At 42.5% G+C, this 23,832-nt stretch overlaps 1 protein-coding gene across 1 annotated transcript in view; it reads right to left on the reverse strand.

Moving 5' to 3' along the window:
- LOC124803004 (extracellular tyrosine-protein kinase PKDCC-like) overlaps positions 1-16,068 on the reverse strand; it is a 46,967-nt gene extending 30,899 nt beyond the window's left edge. Inside the window, exons 1-4 of the mRNA XM_047264111.1 lie at positions 15,057-16,068; positions 14,254-14,367; positions 13,987-14,175; positions 13,257-13,554 (exon numbers count right to left, since the gene is read on the reverse strand). Coding sequence (XP_047120067.1) covers positions 13,257-13,554; positions 13,987-14,175; positions 14,254-14,367; positions 15,057-15,530 — 1,075 coding nt within the window. The 5' untranslated portion in view covers positions 15,531-16,068. The remainder of the gene's footprint in view (positions 1-13,256; positions 13,555-13,986; positions 14,176-14,253; positions 14,368-15,056) is intronic.
- Between the last annotated feature and the right edge of the window lie 7,764 nt (positions 16,069-23,832).

A 23,832-nucleotide genomic window follows, 5' to 3' on the forward strand; every position in this document is an offset into this window, starting at 1 on the left:
CTTCTTCAAAGCCTTAATGCTGCCATTTCTACTACTCGAACAGTATCTGAAGTAAGAGATGGTTCGACATAAAAAGCAGTCTACATTGCCTATTTTCATTCGCTTATGTCATATGGTATTATATTTTGGGTTAACTCTTCCCATTCTGAAAGGATATTTTTGGCTCAGAAATGGGCAATTTGAGCAATAAGTGGTGGTATTAAGTTCGCGAACCTCTTGTCGACCCCTGTTCATTAGTCTGGGTATTCTGCCTCCCCCCCCCCCCCTCTCTCTCTCTCTCTCTCTCTCTCTCTCTCTCTCTCTCTCTCTCTCTCTCTCTCTCTCTCTCTCTCACACACACACACACACACACACACACACACACACACACACACACACACACAGCTTTCACTCAGTTAATACTACGCACAAATCCAATTTGCATTTGGATTGCACCTCCTGTGTGCAGTATGCTGCTGCATCCATTTTCAGTAAGCTACCAAAAGAATTAAAAAATCTTAGATTTAATCCATGCACTTTCAAATTGTAACTGAAGAGTTTCCTCAACCTTCTCTCAAGGTGTTCCTTGAAAAATTAAGCCAATTCTTATGTTGTATTGTTGATTGCATTTACACAAACTTATGGCTTGTCTTCTTTTTTGGGTTCATAAAACATTATTTTATCTGTTATCACTTGTATGTCATAATTTCATGTACTGACATGTTCCACGACCTTAGAGATTTGCTCCTCTATTTGGTCCTAGGGAACTGGGGAAAAAAAAACCTTTTACATTTGACCAACCAGTCATGACATTTGTCTTTTGAAGTCACCTGTTTCAGCACCTACAAAGCAGAAAAAGGTTGATTGTGACTCAACACTAAAAGATAAACATAGACTCTCACAAACTTGGTCCAATAGTTTGACAGCATATGCCAAACAGCGCACTAGCAGTCCACTTCTTCCAACTTCTTTGTTTTACGGTTGAAGAGGTGCGGTCTGGCAGCTAAAATTTTAGAAATGAATCACTGCTGCAGCCAATTCTTGATAAGAAATTGCCCATCTTTTCTTTATTATTCATAGTCATTATAACACTTTGAAGATACATAATTTAACATAATTTAGTGAGCTTTCAGTAAAATACGTCATAGGTGTTTTTAATTTGGTGCACTTTAGATCACAAACTGTTTCATATGAAATGTGGGTAACTTATTAGAAAGGTTTTTGAACGTCTCAGAGAAGCCATAGCGCAGACCAATCCATGTGAAATTCACGGATATGTTTTTGTTTGTCTTACGTATATGGTTTATCACAGCAGTGACAGTAACAAATTAAATTTACATTGCATTGAAAGTAGTTTTCAGTTTACTAAATTTATTCACAGTTGCAAAGTCTTTCTGATATAAGCTGGATCAGGCACGAAAATTTATTTTATACATTCGCCTTAACCACTTCAATTTTCCTAACACGCTTCCAGGACCAAAACAAACTTTTGCATGTCATACTGTCTATGAGCCCATTGCTTGCAATTTTATGTTAAGTCTCGGCTCAGGACACATGCTCGGATAGCTGTAGTGGTTAAGACGACCGTCTGCTACGTGCAAGAAATCTGGGTTCGAGCTCCGGTCAGGCACAAATTTTCATGTGTCACCAAAGCACAATATTTGCTTACCTGATACAGCTAATGTCAGACTCCACAGCTGTGAATAAATTTCATATCCAGTCAGATGAAATATTATCACCAACTTCTCTTCCTTCAGACATTGTCAGAAACAATGTTTTCATATTGTTTATGGATGGAAGACAAATCACAGCAAATCCCATTGCATAATTTTCTAGAGTAAGAGTCACCAATGCCATAATGCCCCTATCATCTCTAATTATGAGATTTAAAAACAAGGCTTTTTGGAAAATAAGGATTTAGCTGTAGGTTAAAATGTTTTTCTTATTGAGATATATAATAGAGGGAAACATTCCACGTGGGAAAAATATATGTAAACACATCATCTGTGTTTATATATATATATATAAATATTATAGAGGGAAACATTCCACGTGGGAAAAATATATCTAAAAACAAAGATGATGCGACCCACCAAACGAAAGCGCTGGCACGTCGATAGACACACAAACACAAACACTCAAAATTCTAGCTATCGCAACCAACGGTTGCTTCGTCAGGAAAGAGGGAAGGAGAGGGAAAGACGAAAGGATGTGGGTTTTAAGGGAGAGGGTAAGGAGTCATTCCAATCCCGGGAGCGGAAAGACTTACCTTAGGGGGAAAAAAGGACGGGTATACACTCGCGCGCGCACGCCCACACACACACACACACACACACACACACACACACACACACCTCCATCCACACATATAAATACACAAGCAGACATATACAGAGTCAAAGAGTTTGGGCAGAGATGTCAGTCGAGGTGGAAGTGCAGAGGCAAAGATGATGTTGAATGACAGGTGAGATATGAGTGGCGGCAACTTGAAATTAGCGGAGATTGAGGCCTGGTGGATAACGGGAAGAGAGGATATATTGAAGAGCAAGTTCCCATCTCCGGAGTTCGGATAGGTTGGTGTTAGTGGGAAGTATCCAGATAACCTGGACGGTGTAACACTGTGCCAAGATGTGCTGGCCGTGCACCAAGGCATGTTTAGCCACAGGGTGATCCTCATTACCAACAAACACTGTCTGCCTGTGACCGTTCATGCGAATGGACAGTTTGTTGCTGGTCATTCCCACATAGTGTAGGCAGGTCAGTTGGTAAATCACGTGGGTGCTTTCACACGTGGCTCTGTCTTTGATCATGTACACTTTCCGGTTTACAGGACTGGAGTAGGTGGTGGTGGGAGGGTGCATGGGACAGGTTTTACACCGGGGGCGGTTACAAGGGTAGGAGCCAGAGGGCAGGGAAGGTGGTTTGGGGATTTCATAGGGATGAACTAAGAGGTTACGAAGGTTAGGTGGACGGCGGAAAGACACTCTTGGTGGAGTGGGGAGGATTTCATGAAGGACGCATCTCATTTTAGGGCAGGATTTGAGGGAGTCGTATCCCTGCTGGAGAGCCCCATTCAGAGTCTGATCCATTCCCGGAGTGTATCCTGTCACAAGTGGAGCACTTTTGTGGTTCTTCTGTGGGAGGTTCTGGGTTTGAGAGGATGAGGAAGTGGCTTTGGTTATTTGCTTCTGTACCAGGTCGGGAGGGTAGTTGCGGGATGTGAAAGCTGTTGTCAGGTTGTTGGTGTAATGGTTCAGGGATTCCGGACTGGAGCAGATTCGTTTGCCACGAAGACCTAGGCTGTAGGGTTGGGGGTTGTGTTTGGGGAAGGAGACCAGACAGCGAGGTCATCGGTGTCATCGGATTAGGGAAGGACGGGGAAGGAAGTCGGCCGTGCCCTTTGAAAGGAACCATCCCGGGATTTGCCTGGAGCGATTTAGGGAAATCACGGAAAAACTAAATCAGGATGGCCGGACGCGGGATTGAACCATCGTCCTCCCGAATGCGAGTCCAGTGTTTAATCACTACGCCACCTCGCTCGCTTGATGAAGGATGGGAGACTGCATGTAATGGGTTGAAGGTGTTGATCTACGTAGGCAGAGATACGTTCTGTGGGGGCTTGGTAACCAACTACAATGGGGCGGCCGGGATGATTGGGTTTGTGAATTTTAGGAAGAAGGTAGGGGTGCGGGGTGTCGGTGGGGTCAGGAGGTTGATGGAGTCAGGTGAAAGGTTTTCTTTCTTACATGCTGTCTCCCATCCTTCATCAAAGACACCAACCACTTTCTCGAACGCCTGGAATCCTTACCCAATCTGTTACCCCCGGAAACCATCCTTGTAACCATTGATGCCACTTCCTTATACACAAATATCCCGCACGTCCAGGGCCTCGCTGCGATGGAGCACTTCCTTTCACGCCGATCACCTGCCACACTACCTGAAACCTCTTTCCTCATCACCTTAGCCAGCTTCATCCTGACCCACAACTTCTTCACTTTTGAAGGCCAGACATACCAACAATTAAAGGGAACAGCCATGGGTACCAGGATGGCCCCCTCGTACGCCAACCTATTCATGGGTCGCTTAGAGGAAGCCTTCTTGGTTACCCAGGCCTGCCAACCCAAAGTTTGGTACAGATTTATTGATGACATCTTCATGATCTAGACTCACAGTGAAGAAGAACTCCAGAATTTCCTCTCCAACCTCAACTCCTTTGGTTCCATCAGATTCACCTGGTCCTACTCCAAATCCCATGTCACTTTCCTCGACGTTGACCTCCATCTGTCCAATGGCCAGCTTCACACGTCCGTCCACATCAAACCCACCAACAAGCAACAGTACCTCCATTATGACAGCTGCCACCCATTCCACATCAAACGGTCCCTTCCCTACAGCCTAGGCCTTCGTGGCAAACGAATCTACATCTACATCTATACTCCGCGAGCCACCTTACGGTGTGTGGCGGAGGGTACTTATTGTACCACTATCTGATCCCCCCTTCCCTGTTCCATTCACGAATTGTGCGTGGGAAGAATGACTGCTTGTAAGTCTCCGTATTTGCTCTAATTTCTCGGATCTTTTCGTTGTGATCATTACGCGAGACATATGTGGGCGGTAGTAATATGTTGCCCATCTCTTCCCGGAATGTGCTCTCTCGTAATTTCGATAATAAACCTCTCCGTATTGCGTAACGCCTTTCTTGAAGTGTCCGCCACTGGAGCTTGTTCAGCATCTCCGTAACGCTCTCGCGCTGACTAAATGTCCGCATGACGAATCGCGCTGCTTTTCGCTGGATCATGTCTATCTCTTCTATTAATCCAACCTGGTAAGGGTCCCATACTGATGAGCAATACTCAAGAATCGGACGAACAAGCATTTTGTAAGCTACTTCTTTCGTCGATGAGTCACATTTTCTTAGAATTCTTCCTATGAATCTCAACCTGGCGCCTGCTTTTCCCACTATTTGTTTTATGTGATCGTTCCACTTCAGATCGCTCCGGATAGTAACTCCTAAGTATTTTACGGTCGTTACCGCTTCCAATGATTTACCACCTATGGCATAATCGTACTGGAATGGATTTCTGCCCCTATGTATGCGCATTATATTACATTTATCTACGTTTAGGGAAAGCTGCCAGCTGTCGCACCATGCATTAATCCTCTGCAGGTCTTCCTGGAGTACGTACGAGTCTTCTGATGTTGTTACTTTCTTGTAGACAACCGTGTCATCTGCAAATAGCCTCACGGAGCTACCGATGTTGTCAACTAAGTCATTTATGTATATTGTAAACAATAAAGGTCCTATCACGCTTCCTTGCGGTACTCCCGAAATTACCTCTACATCTGCAGATTTTGAACCGTTAAGAATGACATGTTGTGTTCTTTCTTCTAGGAAATCCTGAATCCAATCACAAACCTGGTCCGATATTCCGTAAGCTCGTATTTTTTTCACTAAACGTAAGTGCGGAACCGTATCAAATGCCTTCCTGAAGTCCAGGAACACGGCATCAATCTGCTCGCCAGTGTCTACGGCACTGTGAATTTCTTGGGCAAATAGGGCGAGCTGAGTTTCACATGATCTCTGTTTGCGGAATCCATGTTGGTTATGATGAAGGAGATTTGTATTATCTAAGAACGTCATAATACGAGAACACAAAACATGTTCCATTATTCTACAACAGATCGATGTAAGCGAAATAGGCCTATAATTATTCGCATCTGATTTATGACCCTTCTTGAAAATGGGAACGACCTGCGCTTTCTTCCAGTCGCTAGGTAGTTCTTTAGCATAATCACTGTAGAATCTTAAGGGTATCTCGTCTGGTCCGGATGCTTTTCCGCTACTAAGTGATAGCAGTTGTTTTTCAATTCCGATATCGTTTATTTCAATATTTTCCATTTTGGCGTCCGTGCGACGGCTGAAGTCAGGGACCGTGTTACGATTTTCCGCAGTGAAACAGTTTCGGAACACTGAATTCAGTATTTCTGCCTTTCTTCGGTCGTCCTCTGTTTCGGTGCCATCGTGGTCAATGAGTGACTGAATAGGGGATTTAGATCCGCTTACCGATTTTACCTATGACCAAAACTTTTTAGGGTTCTTGTTTAGATTGTTTGCCAACGTTTTATGTTCGAATTCGTTGAATGCTTCTCTCATTGCTCTCTTTACGCTCTTTTTCGCTTCGTTCAGCTTTTCCTTATCAGCTATGATTCGACTACTCTTAAACCTATGATGAAGCTTTCTTTGTTTCCGTAGTACCTTTCGTACATGATTGTTATACCACGGTGGATCTTTCCCCTCGCTTTGGACCTTAGTCGGTACGAACTTATCTAAGGCGTACTGGACGATGTTTCTGAATTTTCTCCATTTTTGTTCCACATCCTCTTCCTCAGAAATGAACGTTTGATGGTGGTCACTCAGATATTCTGCGATTTGTGCCCTATCACTCTTGTTAAGCAAATATATTTTCCTTCCTTTCTTGGCATTTCTTATTACACTTGTAGTCATTGATGCAACCACTGACTTATGATCACTGATACCCTCTTCTACATTCACGGAGTCGAAAAGTTCCGGTCTATTTGTTGCTATGAGGTCTAAAACGTTAGCTTCACGAGTTGGTTCTCTAACTATCTGCTCGAAGTAATTCTTGGACAAGGCAGTCAGGATAATGTCACAAGAGTCTCTGTCCCTGGCTCCAGTTCTGATTGTGTGACTATCCCATTCTATACCTGGTAGATTGAAGTCTCCCCCTATTACAATAGTATGATCACGAAACTTCTTCACGACGTTCTGCAGGTTCTCTCTGAGGCGCTCAACTACTACGGTTGCTGATGCAGGTGGTCTATAGAAGCATCCGACTATCATATCTGACCCACCTTTGATACTTAACTTAACCCAGATTATTTCACATTCGCTAATAACTTCACTGGATATTATTGAATTCTTTACTGCTATAAATACTCCTCCACCATTGGCGTTTATCCTATCCTTGCGGTATATATTCCATTCTGTGTCTAGGATTTCGTTACTGTTCACTTCCGGTTTTAACCAACTTTCCATTCCTAATACTATATGCGCACTATTTCCTTCAATACGAGATACTAATTCAGGAACCTTGCCCTGGATACTCCTGCAGTTTACCAATATTACGTTAACTTTTCCTGTTTTTGGTCTCTGAGGACGGACGTTCTTTATCAACGATGATAATGTCCTCTCTGGTAAGCCGTCAGGTATTTTATCGTTTCGCCCAAGGGGGGGTCCCTCTAACCTAAAAAACCCCCGTGTGCACGCCACACGTACTCTGCTACCCTAGTAGCTGCTTCCGGTGTGTAGTGCACGCCTGACCTGTCTAGGGGGGCCCTACAGTTCTCCACCCAATAACGGAGGTCGATGAATTTGCAACCATTATAGTCGCAGAGTCGTCTGAGCCTCTGGTTTAGACCCTCCACACGGCTCCAAACCAGAGGACCGCGATCGACTCTGGGCACTATACTGCAGATATTAAGCTCAGCTTGCACTCCGCGTGCGATGCTGGTTGTCTTCACCAAATCAGCCAGCCGCCGGAAGGAACCAAGGATGGCCTCAGAACCCAAGCGGCAGGCGTCATTCGTTCCGACATGTGCTACTATCTGCAGCCGGTCACACCCAGTGCGTTCAATAGCTGCCGGAAGGGCCTCCTCCACATTATGGACGAGACCCCCCGGCAAGCACACCGAGTGCACACTGGCATTCTTCCCCGACCTACCCGCTATTTTCCTGAGGGGCTCCATAACCCGCCTAATGTTGGAGCTCCCTATAACTAATAGGCCCGCCCTCTGTGACTGTCGGGACCTTGCCGGAGAATCGGCCACTGGCCCAACAGGCGAGGCATCCTGTGGTGGCTCGGAAACGATGTCATCACCACTAGGAAGCACACCGTACCTGTTGGAAAGGGGCAAGGCAGCCGCCACGCGGCCAGATCCCACCTTCGCCTTTCGGCCAGGCACGCGCGAGCCCACCACTGTCCGCCATTCACCCTGGAGTGATGGCTGACCGGTAAGATGCTCACTGCCGGAAGACGCAGCGACATCAGGGGTTCCATGTGATTCCAAGGCCACCGAAGTAGGCATAGGTCTCACCACAGTTGCCCCAACGCCACTACGAGCCGACGCCTGCGCCTCGAGCTCGATGAGCCTAACAGACAAAGCCTCCACCTGCCCCCGAAGAGTGGCCAATTCTCCTTGCGTCCGCTCACAACAACCACAGTCCCTACACATGACTATGTTTACCCTACTCTATACGGTGACAAATTCCCAAGATAATCTTCTGATGAGCTACTCTGATAATCAAGAAACACTCACTGAAATACGAGACGCGAAAACTACGCTAGGTTTTCCCAGAAAAACTATTTAAAAGCTAAGCGCAGCAAATAAGTACAAAAACGCTTTATACAAACAGTACTCGCTGCTGCTGGTGCTCTCGCTTTGGCTGTCACAAGACAACTGCTGATTCAAGTGACTAGTGGCTAACGGCCGCGAAACAAACAAAAGACGGTTTTAGGGTGCTTTCTGTTCTAAATGATCAAGAAAACACTAAGAAATCTAACACGAAAACTACGTAAAGTTTTATCAAGAACTGTTAGTTACTATGCAGAGCAGATAAACACAAATAGAATCCCTTCCTTAGTGGAAGGTCGTAAACAAAATGCAAAATAAACGCTTTATACAAACAGTACTCGCTGCTGCTGGTGCTCTCGCTCTGGCTGTCACAAGACAAGAATCTGCTACAGTCCGGAATCCCTGAACCATTTACACCAACAACCTGACAACAGCTTTCGCATCCCACAACTGCCCTCCCAACCTGGTACAGAAGCAAATAACCAGAGCCACTTCCTCATCCTCTCAAACCCAGAACCTCCCACAGAAGAACCACAAAAGTGCTCCACTTGTGACAGGATACTTTCCGGGACTGGATCAGACTCTCAATGTGGCTCTCCAGCAGGGATACGACTTCTTCAAATCCTGCCCTGAAATGAGATCCATCCTTCATGAAATCCTCCCCACTCCACCAAGAGTGTCTTTCCGCCGTCCACCTAACCTTCGTAACCTCTTAGTTCATCCCCATGAAATCCCCAAACCACCTTCCTTACCCTCTGGCTCCTACCCTTGTAACTGCCCCCGGTGTAAAACCTGTCCCATACACCCTCCCACCACCACCTACTCCAGTCCTGTAACCCGGAAGGTGTACACGATCAAAGGCAGAGCCACGTGTGAAAGCACCCACGTGATTTACCAATTGACCTGCCTACACTGTGACGCATTCTATGTGGGAATGACCAGCAACAAACTGTCCATTCGCATGCATGGACACAGGCAGACAGTGTTTGTTGGTAATGAGGATCACCCTGTGGCTAAACATGCCTTGGTGCACGGCCAGCACATCTTGGCACAGTGTTACACCGTCCGGGATACTGGATACTTCCCACTAACACCAAAAGACAAATGTCTGCTTGTGTCTGTGTGGATGGATGGATGTGTGTGTGTGTGTGTGTGTGTGTGTGTGTGTGTGTGTGTGTGTGTGTGTGTGTGTGTGTGAGCGCGCGCGCTCGAGTGTATACTTGTCCTTTTTTCCACCTAAGGTAAGTCTTTCCACTCCCGGGATTGGAATGACTCCTTACCCTCTCCCTTAAAACCCACATCCTTTCGTCTTTCCCTCTCCTTCCCTCTTTCCTGATGAAGCAACCATTGGTTGCGAAAGCTAGAATTTTGTGTGTATGTATGTGTCTGTGTTTCTATCGACCTGCCAGCGCTTTCGTATGGTAAGTCACATCATCTTTGTTTTTAAATATATTTTTCCCGCGTGGAATGTTTCCCTATTATATTATACATATATAAGCAACTAAGTAATGACATTTTTTCTGAATTATTTTGACAGCTAGTGGAAAGAATACAACGGTATAGCAGTTCTCAATATTTACAGTCAGACTTTAATGGAAGGCTCTCCCCATACAAAATAGTAGTATACTGACTTCTCCAATGGGGTACATTGGTGGGGCTGGTAGAAAATTGTATAATGTTGCTCAAATCTAAGAAAACCACTTCCTACTATGAAGAAATGAACATGAACACAAATCAGTGGTTGTTCAAGTACCCAATATTGCTAAGTATAACTAACCTTTAATAATTTTCATGACTGAAATTGGCAAAGTCTCTCATAATTCAATAAGTCTTCACAAGGTGCATCAAGTTACTCCCACAACATGGGACATCATTTACTTACTTTTTGAAAACTAAGAGCCACACTAAGCCACACAACTACACAAAGGGAATATTATTTGATTCAAACAAACCACACTTGCTCCTGCTGGCAAACTCTGTCATAGGATAGTGAGACTGCGACGACATTATGACTTTTTACTTGCATAGAATTTAAATGGATTCACCCCAAGGACTATCCGACAAAGAAAAATAAAAGTTTTACAAAGTGCAATAAAAATGTGTACTGGCAAAAGTAGAACTGAAGAGAAATGACAAAATGAGACTTGTCACTGCTGTGGCAAAATGTCATGAAACTAACAAAATGTGCGACAATAACTGACAGGAAATATCACAAAAAGTGATTGTGGAAAATACCTCTGTAAGAACCAGTGTCACCTTGCTGTTATAGTCATTAATTTTAAAGACAATGAAATAAAGATGAATGCAGTAGTGCTGGCAGAGATGCTGATAGAGGGTGCAAGTAAATCATGACAAACATACTTTAGGCAGGTCGGTGATGTGAAAGTATGGAAGGAGGGACACAATATTGGGTGAAGCAGGATTCAAGTACCTGCCATGGATCAGAAGCAAAATACACACACACATTTTTTGGTGATACTGATAAATGTGTTATTTGGCAGCAATCTCTGCAATACTATGAACTACCACTTTTACAAAAACTTTGTGGCTTTTGTCATGCAGACCTACACATGTGGGCTCTGAGGAAACCTATTTCATCAATGTCCTATGTGATTTTATTTTGAAAGGTGTTAAAGTATACGAATCATTGTGTGTGGACAACATACTTGCAGAAAGAGCATGCTACATTAGGTGTTTCATTGAAACAAAATGCAGATGTATACACACCACACTGAATAAATGTTGCAGAGTGACAATGTGAATAAAGTATTGTCAAACAGTAGAGCCTGGCAACATTTCTTTGTTGCAAATGCAGGGCTTTATTTTGTGTTCACTTCTTTTTGAATAACAGAGAAACTAACTTAGGATACCCTGTCAAAATGGGCAGAAAGAAATTAAAAACATGTAGCCATAAGGACAGGTAAACTTTGGCATTCTTTTCGTGACAAAAAATAGAAACACTACAGCCGTCCTTATGATTTTAACTTATTTTGTTGCTACCAGTTTCAACGCTTCATGGCATCAATCTTCAGGCTGTCTTTGATGCGGTAAAGGTTGATACGATCCGCACGCATAACCCTCAGTTGCCAGCATTACTGGATACACAGATAATGTGTCAGTACTCCAACCATCAACTGGCAGTGGAGTGATGTTAGGTTTCACTGTTGTGACAAAGACTATAAAGGCTCTTTTTTTTAAAAAAAGAAAAAAAGTGATGACTACTGGAGGACATATTTTAATGGAAGAGGAAACTACAAATATAATGAAATCAGTCTGCATTGAGTTGAATGAAGTGTCAGCATAATCATCCAAGAGAAACAACAAGTAATGAATCAACCTGCACACCTGTGTAAAATAGCAATATCACTGTGCAACGTAATTTTATTGATACTGCTGACAAACTGTTATTAGGATCAAGATAAGATGTACGGTAGGTCTTGTTTCTGCTCTCGCTCTAAATAACACTGTACGGTCAGAAGCACATACAGATATTTAGTTTATGACAGTGCTTCCACTTTTAAGAGTTCTACAGTGTATGCTGTTACTACCTCTACTCCCTGTCTCTCAGGCATATATAAGACAGTGCTGCCACCCTGGCCACGTAACCAGTTCACTTTGTTGGGTAGTACACATTCATCATCTTGCCAAATTCTGACAGAAATTCTACTGATCAAACAAAAGGTAGGGAAACTGATTCCCAATGTGAGTGCAGCACCACGCGTTAATGATACGGGGTGTTTTAACGAACTTCAGTTTTGTTCAAATCTTATGGGTAATTTGTTACTTCACGACATTTGTTACACATGACTAAACACCCTTCTAATAGCAGTTACCCATCTTTAAATGTTCTGTTAATACATTGCCATATCAGCTGCAATCTACTGACTGAATGAGTAAATGACATGCATCACATTAGGTCACAACACAGATATATCTCAATCACAAAGTTATTTTATTTGAGCTATACTTAAAATTAAGACTTGTTACATTACTATTGAAGTAACTGAAATGGTATGGATATTGTTTGACCATTAACTGTGTCACTATGCTACGACAACATTTAACAAAGCTTATCAATAGAGACAGTGGATGAGCAGTTTACTACAGAAGTGCTTTTGTTCTCTGCTGAAAGCTAAACATGGCAGAGCTGCTGCACAGGCACACGCAGAATGACATTCAGTACTGATTTGAATGGTGGAGAAATAAATGCAGACACATGTAATGCAAATTGGTCCAAGTCAGACAGAAACAAGAAATAATTAACCATACTTGGCGAGTTCATAAATTTCCAAAATCAATCTTTTCTTTCGCACCAGAACTCTTAAGATGATATTTTCCAGCAGAGTGAAAGAAAACAGCTTACCCATAGCAACTGAGTTGGTCGATCTTGATTACACAAGTCACAGCTTAAGAAAACAGTTAAAGTTAAAAAACAACCATACTGTAACACATCACAAAAAATTGTTCCTCTGTAACACAAGTGGTCTCACTTCTTTTGTGTTGTGGAAGAGTACACAAAAAATAGCATTTTACCAATGGGGGATATCATTCACACCTATTTGAATATACAAAGAGAAATATATTTGAAGTAGGCCTACCTAATATTAAAATAAAGGTTGAAAGAGAAAACTTCTTTCTGTGCATTTGCATTCATTTTTAATAAACAGAAATTTATGCACGAGTGAAGACAAACATGAGGAGGAGGTGGTCATTACACTGCTGTCAGCATGTAGTGATGGTGTTTGTATTTTCAATAGTGAGATTATGGATATCAGAAATAAACAATATCTGCAACTAATGTACTGGTCTTATAAGATAAGTTTTTACCACTGTTAGATACATTTATCTCTTCATTTCATTTCAAAAAGCATGACTAATTTTATACAATGTTACGTAATACTAACCTAGAGAGTCCAACGATGGTGGCTGTGGTATGTGTCGTTGCAAATATTCACCAGAGGCAAATTTGTGAACCAAATGTTCTGTTGCAGATAATATATGAGCAGTTTCCCATGTACCAGGTTCCTTATAAGCTCTTAATAACTCTTGGACTTGAGGCTCTAGTGATGCTGGAGCACTCAGAGGCAAAAATAAACTTATGAAATGTTGACCTGCACGCAACACATTAAGACGTTCATTGTAGCCTACACAGTGTGAGTTGTGGCAGTTCAGGTGAATCTCTCTGGTTCCATTATGTCCTCCCTGCAACACACAACACGCACAAGACTGAGGACTACTAGAAGAATCTACAAAGAAATTCAGATATTATGTGTTAGGTCTCGCACAGAAGCATCCTATTAAGTAGCCAACAAAAATGCCAGAGCAAGAACAACTGTAAGTTAACGTAAAACCTGAAAGTTAAAACATTACTACTTACTCAAATTTTCATCATCATTTGGTTATCTTAATATTTTTTGGGACCCTGAAGATGCCAGACATTCCATAACCCATATGCAAGACATTCCATAACCCATACTGAAGGAGTTAATTTGGTAAAATCTATACAAATAACTTAATGCCAAATCACCTCTTACTTATGTTACAATAATAAGATATTTTACCGGAGTAGTCTATCATAAAAGTGGGATAAATTTAAGGAAAGTCAACCCATTCTTCACATTTCACTATTCATACCTCTGCTTGTATAATACAGTCATCATCTGTTGCACATTCTGGTTCCCCAACTCCAATATCATCAACGTCAGATAACTTCAGTGTTCCTCCAACCAAAACAAACTGCTGTCTTCTAAAGTCATTCATTGACAAAGAACCAAGGGGAGAAGTTGCAAGGTGATGTAGAATGTGGGCTATTCCAAGAGCCAACTGTAATATTAAGAATGTTTGCTTAGACATGCTATGAAAGACAAACTAAGATCATGTTTAGTATAATGTGATACATACTCTCAGCCTGTCTTCCCATGACAACTGAAGTAAGCGGACTGTATCCAGAGGTTCGCCAAGTTCTGTTACAATGGCGACAGGACCAACAGTTTCAGGAACACATGAGCCAATAACCTGTAAAAAAATTCAGGAGTTAGAGCACTTTTGTATACAGTGGATTTCACTTTACTAGGTCCATTTTACACTTAGAAAAATGGAACATTAAATGCTCTGAATGGCATGTATTTTATGTACGATATTTATCAACTCACCAGCAAAATATTTCAACAACACAAAACAACAATACTGTTTAATGACTGCAGTCTTACTTTCTATAGCTACACAACTGTCTTTTTTTCCTCAAATGACTACAGTATCACTCCCACTGTCTGTTTCATAACTGACTACAGAAGTTTGTACAAAACATGCAGGTGTACTACATTTACATTATAATACTTTATACCCTGGCGTACAAATGCTGAGTAAATAGCAGCTTATCTACAAGGAAAAACAGCATGTTGTTCTGCATAGCCACTAGATTTGTAAGTTGACAAGTATTAGGGCCTACCTTCATTTATGTGCTAACTTCTTTGGAGTGATTTAGTTTGGGCAAAGTTTAGGTAAAAATATTTCTACACCACAAATTATTTAAATTACATTACTGATTTACGGAAGAAACACTACATACTAGAAGAATACTGATTCTACACAGCAAGCAGCTTGCTTTCTGAACTTATGTTACGTGTAAATAAAACGTGTATTAAAAATTGTTTACGCACAAGCGTTCATTGGAAGATGATTAAAATCACTTAATTATTACTTACGGTCACAACATTGTCATGGGCAAGCTCCGTTAAAAGCACTATTTCTTTCAAAATTTTTGCTGCTGCTCTGCGATAGCACACTGACATTGAAGCATCACATTCTCTCATGTCTTTTCCATTCAAGTTTACAGTTTTTACAGCTACATTCTTGCCTCTAAAGGTACCCTTATAGACAGCTTTTGTCCACCCTGCTGCTACGAACTCTAGGTCAGTCAGTTCTCTCAAGGAAAGGCAACCAAATAAGTGTCTTTCTGCAGCAACTGGCCATCTCAAGCCACTCTCGTTACTATACCATCCCTCTACCTCCCACAAGTAGCTATCCTCATAGTTTGAGGGCTTCGTTGCAACACGTCTGCTGTAGCGAAGCTGCAGAAGCAAAACACCAGCTACAGCAAACAAAATTGCGTAAACGGTGATGAGTAAACATAAGCTCGAACACCGTGGAAACACGATTCCAGCGCGATACAGTGACATGGCAAGGTGATTATCATGTCAAGTACTTAATTCTTTCGTGCACAGAGCTGAAGCACATTATTGTGTCGTATACAAACGGCCTCAATTCATTATATGTCATATTAATAACAAATTTGCTGATATGATGCTCTATGCGAGAAAAATGGACGCAGTCCAAATCTCTGCTTTTCGGATAGTATCGTATTATTGTTCATTCATCACTGACAGTTCGTATCTCTCAATAACTGGCAGTCTACAAACGACAGAGACACTGAAAGGGCCCAGGTTAGGCTGAAAATCATCGTCTGCTAGTTTCGAACCTTCTATGTTAACGTGAAGCACAGAGCTGTCAATACTGCGAACTTCGTTGTATTACAGCAAAGCAAAGGATAACTGTTCACACTTCTTCCGACGTTTAACGCAGAAGCTTCGTGAAATAATTTTATCACGCTCACAACAGTCCCCCGGCACTGCATTCTGCACGATCGGTGTGTACTACCGTTTCGTCCAAAATACCTCTCGCCGACCTACTCCTCCCATTGCTGCAACTAAACTAATCCACGAAAATGGCAGAGCTGTGGCAGAGGGCAGCAGGAGTCCTGCAGGTGTACCAACGCAACCAAATATTGACATCCGTTACCTGTTGTACAGTACTTCTAACAGATCACATAAAAAATCTCATGTAAATTAAAGTCATAAGACTGAATCGATAGATTTATTACTATATCAATATATAATTTGAAAACAGGTAATACATCGAGTTCGACGTTGTTACGCGTAATGTTGCTTCCCTGCAAAATGGAACTACTGTGGGAATGCCTGGTTTGAGACATGCGCAGAAGTCTCAGTTACTCGTTGGTGGCGTGGATCGAGTAGGTTATGACTCTACGGCGATGAGCACAACATTTTAACCTCCTTGCTGGCACTGTTTGTTTGTTACTTGCGTGTTCCCTAGGCCATATTCACTATAATTTTATGAATGGCTCATGCCAACTGAATAAACGTACAACATATATCTTTTTTTTAAGCCATGGAAAAATATTTATATGGCTACGTGCAGCTCAGTTTTATTTCTGTATAAATAAATAATTATTTATTTTCAAGAACTTATCCATGGTATAGAACAGTCGTCGTCAAACTGCGGGCCGTAGGCCGCATGCGGCCCGCGGTTCACAGCTGTATTTATACTTTTTTTTTCTTGTTTAAGGTCCATACTACCACCTCAGAAAGTTTGTCGGTGGAGGTCTCGTTCACCCTATTTGTTCTATGGCCGCTTTTCACCGGTTATTGCATATTTTAACTAAAAACCAGTGACGATGCATATTTTCGCTCTATGTTTCTAACATTTTAAAAATTTAGATGGGCAGTCTCTAGCTCGATCTAGTTTTACGTCTCACAGACTGAGCTCTACCTAGAACTGCGTGCAGTCGCTAACCGAGAGGCCACTGCCTACCGAAATCATTACAGAAGAGGAACAGACAGGCAGTTTTTGCTTCTGCGCCCGCGCGCCAGGTTAATCCCCTACTCGCCGTGCGGAGTAGCCATGCGGTCTTGGTGCCTAGCCACGGTTCGAGACCCCTTCCCCCCCCCCCCCCCCCCCCCCCCCCCCTGCTGTCGTAGGTTCGGGTACCCCCCTTGGGCATGGGTGTTTGTGTTGTCCTTAGCGTAAGTTAGTTTAAGTTAGATTAAGTAGTGTGAAAGCCTAGGCATTAATGACCTCAGCAGTTTGGTCCCATAGGAACTTAACACACAAATCCCCTCCGCTGTCATACCGTACGCGTCGGCAGCAATTAATTAGTCGCTCGTCCATTGTTTCAGTTTAGCTTTCTATTTACTTGTACGCAGTTGAACGTGTTTACGCCCTATAGTGTGTAACGTGTTGTGCGCAATGTGGTCCGAAAAAAGAAGCGTCGTTTCGTGAATAGCTGACCATCCCGGAACATTTACATATGACAGAATTGTTTTATATTGTCGAGTTTGCGAGAAAAACGTGTAGATAAAGAAAAGTTTCAAATAGACCAGCAAGTCAAGAAAAATCTTCATACCGCAGGAATGCAGAAGAAAGGACCACGACAACAACTTCTGACAACAGCAAGTGGCAGTAACAGGGATTTGTCCAAAGGTTAGCAAAAAGGACAGTTTACCATGGAACTATGTGAAGCATTCATTGCAAGCAATATTCCTCTTCACAAACTTACAAACCCTATCTTCAAAGGCTTCCTGCGCAAATATTGCTTAAATCAAAATATACAAATGAATCAATCTTGCGTAAAAATTACATACAGATAATTTGCATAAATGTTCTGGAAGAAATAGGCTATGAACCCAAGGGCAGCATTATCTGGGTTTCAGTTGACGAAGCTACAGACACTTGTGGCCCTTACATTGGAAATTTAGTTGTTGGTGCTTTAAAGAAGAGCCTTCTTCTTCCTATTTAACGACCTGCAAAGAACTTGGAAAACTAAATCATTCTACGATCGCCAGATTTGTGAATGAAAGTATTAGAAAAATATTTCTGGAATCTTCTGCAGATTAAAGGGTGTTTATGTTTATTTCAGGTTCTGCTCCCAATATGATCAAAGCAGGAAAAGCGCTTCCACTTTTGTGAATGTAAATAAACTGGTTTCATCCACAAAGAAATGTGTTTCTAAAGGGTCCTGCTCGCATCAAGACCTGTTGTTGTTGTGGTCTTCAGTCCTGAGACTGGTTTGATGCAGCTCTCCATGCTACTCTATCCTGTGCAAGTTTCTTCATCTCCCAGTACCTACTGCAACCTACATCCTTCTGAATCTGCTTAGTGTATTCATCTCTTGGTCTCCCTCTACGATTTTTACCCTCCACGCTGCCCTCCAATACTAAATTGGTGATCCCTTGATGCCTCAGAACATGTCCTACCAACCGATCCCTTCTTCTAGTCAAGTTGTGCCACAAATTTCTGTTCCTCCCGATTCTGTTCAATTTCTCCTCATTAGTTATGTGATCTACCCATCTAATCTTCAGCATTCTTCTGTAGCACCACATTTCGAAAGCTTCTATTCTCTTCTTGTCCAAACTATTTATCGTCCATGTTTCACTTCCATACATGGCTACACTCCATACAAATACTTTCAGAAATGACTTCCTCACACTTAAATCTATATTCGATGTTAACAAATTTCTCTTCTTCAGAAACGCTTTCCTTGCCATTGCCAGTCTACATTTTATATCCTCTCTACTTCGACCATCATCAGTTATTTTGCGCCCCAAATAGCAAAACTCCTTTACTACTTTAAGTGTATCGTTTCCTAATCTAATTCCCTCAGCATCACTCGACTTAATTCGACTACATTCCATTATCCTCGTGTTTCTTTTGTTGATGTTCATCTTATATCCTCCTTTCAAGACACTATCCATTCCGTTCAACTGCTCTTCCAAGTCCTTTGCTGTCTCTGACAGAATTACAATGTCATCGGCGAACCTCAAAGTTTTTATTTCTTCTCCATGGATTTTAATACCTATTCCGAATTTTTCTTTTGTTTCCTTCACTGCTTGCTCAATATACAGATTGAATAACATCGGAGAGAGACTACAACCCTGTCTCACTCCCTTCCCAACCACTGCTTCCCTTTCATGCCCCTCGACTCTTATAACTGCCATCTGGTTTCTGTACAAATTGTAAATAGCCTTTCGTTCCCTGCGTTTTACCCCTGCCACCTTCAGAATTTGAAAGAGGGTATTCCAGTCAACATTGTCAAAAGCTTTCTCTAAGTCTACAAATGCTAGAAGACCTACCAAGAAAAATTACCAAATGTGTGTTTACCTCTCGAACCTGTGGTAACTCGTTGGGGTACGTGGGTCGAAGCTGTGTTGTTTTACAGTGAACATTTCGAGGCTTTTAGAGGGGTAGTAAACGACTTCGATAGTGCAGAGGCTTTGGCAATTTGCCAGTGCAAGGAAGGTTTTAATGATTCCGGTATTAAAAAAGACATTGCTGTGATTAGCCCTCATTTCTCCCCTATACCTGCAAGAAATTAGCAACCTTGAAACTCAAGATTTGGCATTGAATGAATCCTTTCAGTTAATGAATAAAATTATTGTAGCGAACTTTTCATTGCCAAAGGTATTCCCAAAAAACCTTAAAGAAAGGTTTGAAAACATTTTAAACAATAATCCAGGCTTTGAACCCTCGTGCCAAATGGATAGTTTTATTTATGGGACGGGTGAATTTTTACCAGAAACAATAAGTACCAACATAGCACCCAAATACAAATACTGCCCGTTACCTCACATGATACAGAGCGGTTCTTTTCTGCTTATAAAAATGTTTTAAGTGATCGAAGACACAATCTTAATACCGAACATTTGGAACAGGACTCGGTCCCCTTCCTAACCTCTACCGGAAAGTATTCAGAAAATGATATCAATATTCTAAATGAACCGATTTTTCGAATGGCCGGCGCTCTTCCTCGTGACTGCTATGCACAGGTTCGACTTTGAGATATAATGCACGCAGTAACTACCACGTTTTTTTTTTAATTATTTGATCTTGCATATTTCGACACTTTTCTTGTATTTTTAAGCATTTTTCATGTATATTTTAAGATTTTTATGATGCGTATAATCCGGAATTCGTTACTAGCTGCTGGTTGCACATCTAACGACTTCCAACGGCTACAGAAATTATATTTTCAATATTTCTCCTAATTATTGACAGAATTAAAAAAAAATTAAAATGCTGCCTTTAGCTACTCATTAAGAGATATAATGTTGTGTTACAAGTTCAACACGAAAATACACGTATTACAGTTAGAAACTGTTTGTCTTGAGGCAGGATAACTGATGGCGTGCATTACCCGAACTTCATTCATCCAGTATTTGAGAATGAAAGCGACTTCCAACAAACGTTACACATAATTTCAAACCTCTAAAAAATCATTTCTTCTTGACATTCCCACAAAACGATAAAAGGGAAAAATTCATCGCTTACTACATTTTCGCTGTTCATGCAGTAAAACTTCAGCGTCAGTTTTAATGTATCACTTTTTTGCTGGCGACTCTATTCGCAACACTGTTTGCAGGCCATATCCACATGTACATGCAAAATTATATGATTGTACGACAAATAGTTTAGGAGATATGATACCATACATATTTAGAAGTGTGAAGCACTGGCTTCGGCCTATAATGGTGGCCAGTATAACTTCAGCATCAGGCATAATGTTTTAATTTGTTACATGGCCGCTACGTAACATCATATTCAATAATAACTTCTTATACGCACATGCGAAAACATACACCTGTATTTCTCCTTCTCGTAAAACATAAAAGCGAATAATCTACAACGGAACAACCTAACTCATAGAACAAAGCCAAAGAATAAGCAGTACTGCCGACTGCTGCATTGTGCGTAACTGTTTGTTTTGTCCGTTTTTCCGCTGCCAACCGCCTTGCCGCAGGGGTAACACCGGTTCTCGTCAGCGCTGTCGGACTGGATGACCATCCGGTCTGCCGAGCGCTGTTGGCAAGCGGGGTGCACTCAGCCCTTGTGAGACAAACTGAGGAGCTACTTGACCGAGAAGTAGCCGCTCCGGTCTCGTAAACTGAGAAACTGGGCGAAGGAGCTGTTTGCTGACTTTTCTCCTCCATATCCGTATCCAGTGATGCTTGCGGGCAGAGGATGACACGGTGCCGCTGGGCGTTCATGGCGCGCCTCCATGACCTGTTCGGCGGAATTTAGTCTAGTTTTATCTTCCCACTCCCACACAGCCACCTCCTGGTACAGCGGAGCTCCAGGTGTGTGTGGGACCTTGTATCCGACCTTCCGACCCGCCCTCGTATAAATCACCGGTTGCATGTCTTGTTCTTCCGCTACCGTATCTTCCACCAGATTCGGTTTATTTGCTGTTCTGGAAGATGCTTGCTTCTGTTGTGACACCTTATTCTCGTATACTACTGCTAGTCTTGTATGTATTCCTGCTTTAAGTCTTCCGCCATTAAGTGAGCCGCTACGTACGATCGACTGACACAGTAACCGGTTTATCGTGAATCAGGAGCTTCATTGAGTGTGCGTTAAGTCTCGGTGAATGAGGAATCAAGCAAGTATCCAAAGTGACAAGTGCTGGAAAAGGATAATTAGTAACAACTTGGTGCATGGTGAGTGCTGCAGGGAACAGTCTTCCACCAGTCCTGGCCTTTCCCAGAGTGCATTTCAAAGAGCACATGTTGAATGGGGAACCTCCTGGAAGGCTGGGTCTATCTTCACCATCTGGTTGGATGAACGCAGAATTTTTCTATGAAGTGATGGAACATTTCATAAAACAATCAGCAAGCTCAAAGGAAAATCCTTCTCTATTGATTTATGACAATTATGAAAGCCATCTTTCTATTAGGGCGTCTCACTATTTTGACTGTTCCTTCACATTTGACAAACAGGTTTCAGCCACCAGATGTCGGGATATTTAAACCTTTTAATCTCGTATATGATGCCGTGGTCGATGCTTGGTTAATTCAGCACCCACGTACACCATTCACAATCTATGAAACTGTTGCATGTGTAAGCAGTGGTCATCAGAAAGGCCTTACTCCTTCAAGCATCTTGGCAGCATTCAAGAAATGTGGAATTTTCCCCTACGATCGCAATATCTTCACTGAAAGAGATGTCTCACTAAGTTCTGTTACTGGCAGACTGTTGCCATCCGTGTCCCCTGGAACCAGCAATTCCAACTCTAGTGAGCCAGTGCCTTGTCAATCAAATTATGAAACACAAGACGCTACAAATACACCTGCTGAGGAATTACAAGCTTCGGTAAGTTCATTTATAGCCCCAGAGGAAGCAAGGGGCTATCCCAAAGCAAATGAGAGAAAGAGCACACAGAATGGAAAGAAACAGCAACAGATACTCCAAAAAAGAACCTCACAGAAACAAGACTGACGCACAAGGCAAGGCAGAAACCACAGCAGCCTACTACTGTTGAACCAAGGAAAAAGGCTACAAAAAGAAATCTTTTTTTGTTGCGGAGACTTCAGAAAAAGGAGAAGAACTAGAGCTGCGTGACAGTTCAGATGAATCATGGAAACCACAGACAGATCCATCAGCGCTTGAAGAACTGGATCGGGAATCTGATATCGGTGATTGCATTTTGACTCAATTCTAAAACGGAAAAAAGAGTTGTGTACTTTACTAAGAAAAGAGACATGAAAGATGAGTGGAAGTAAGTTTTTTAAGAAAAAGTTCTAAAGCAGTAGCAAATCTCTTGTTCCTCTTGTGCCAGATGTTTCTCCAATTCGCACTGGAGACATAAAGATGATCCTTCGAAAACCTAAATTTTGCAGTGACGCTAAAAGACAGCAATTCTTTTACAGTTTTGTAATTATCCAAGAAGTTTAATATTTTCACATTATTTCCTTGTATTAATCCTCCCCATCAACTGTCTCAGTATGCTCCACATACACTGACCAGCCAGAACATTATGATCACCGACCTACTACCGTCACCTGGCGAGGGATGCTGCTAGTCAGATACACATATGGTGCATGTAGTATCAATAAGTGTGCTGGCTGTGTGGTGAAAGGGGAAGGCGTGCAATTTGTCTGAGTTTGACCGAGGGTAGGCACAGCACGAACATTTCGGAAACAGCACGACTTGTCGGGTGTTTGTGGAGTGCTGTGGTTAGTGTCTCCAGAGGTCGAGGGGTTGGGCGGCCACCCTTCATTACAGATGTCGGACGTCATAGGCTGGGCAGACTGGCAAAACAGTACAGGCGGCGAACTGTGGCGGAACTAACATCAGACTTTAAGCTGGGTAGAGTACAAGTGTGTCTGAACACACACTCCACCGAACACTTCTAATGATGGGCCTCCTCAGCCGACGACCTGTGCATGTGCCAATGTTAACACCACGACATCAGTAACTGCTACTTAAATGGGCACGCGGCCACCAGCACTGGACGTTGGAGCCACGGCAGAGCGTTGCATGATCTGATGAATCCCGCTACCTTCTTCATAATGCCGATGATAGGGCGCGAATCCGTCGTCTTCCAGGGGAATAGCTCCCTGACTGACGTACTGCGGCTCGGAAATAAGCTAGCTGCTGCTCCACTACGCTCTGGCGAACATTCACGTGCGCATCCGTGGGTCCACTGGAGCACGTACAAGGCACAGTTATGACCGAGGAGAATCGCACACTGGTTGCAGACCATGTAGGCCCTTCGTGACTATCATGTTTCCTGATGGCAGTGGCATTTTTCAACAAGATAATGAGTCATGTCACATGACCAGGAGTGTGATACATTGATTCGAGGAACACAGTGCGAGTTCCAATTGATGTGTTGCCCCCCTCCGACTC

Source organism: Schistocerca piceifrons, chromosome 6 (assembly GCF_021461385.2).
Source record: "Schistocerca piceifrons isolate TAMUIC-IGC-003096 chromosome 6, iqSchPice1.1, whole genome shotgun sequence".
Classification (NCBI taxonomy): domain Eukaryota; kingdom Metazoa; phylum Arthropoda; class Insecta; order Orthoptera; family Acrididae; genus Schistocerca; species Schistocerca piceifrons.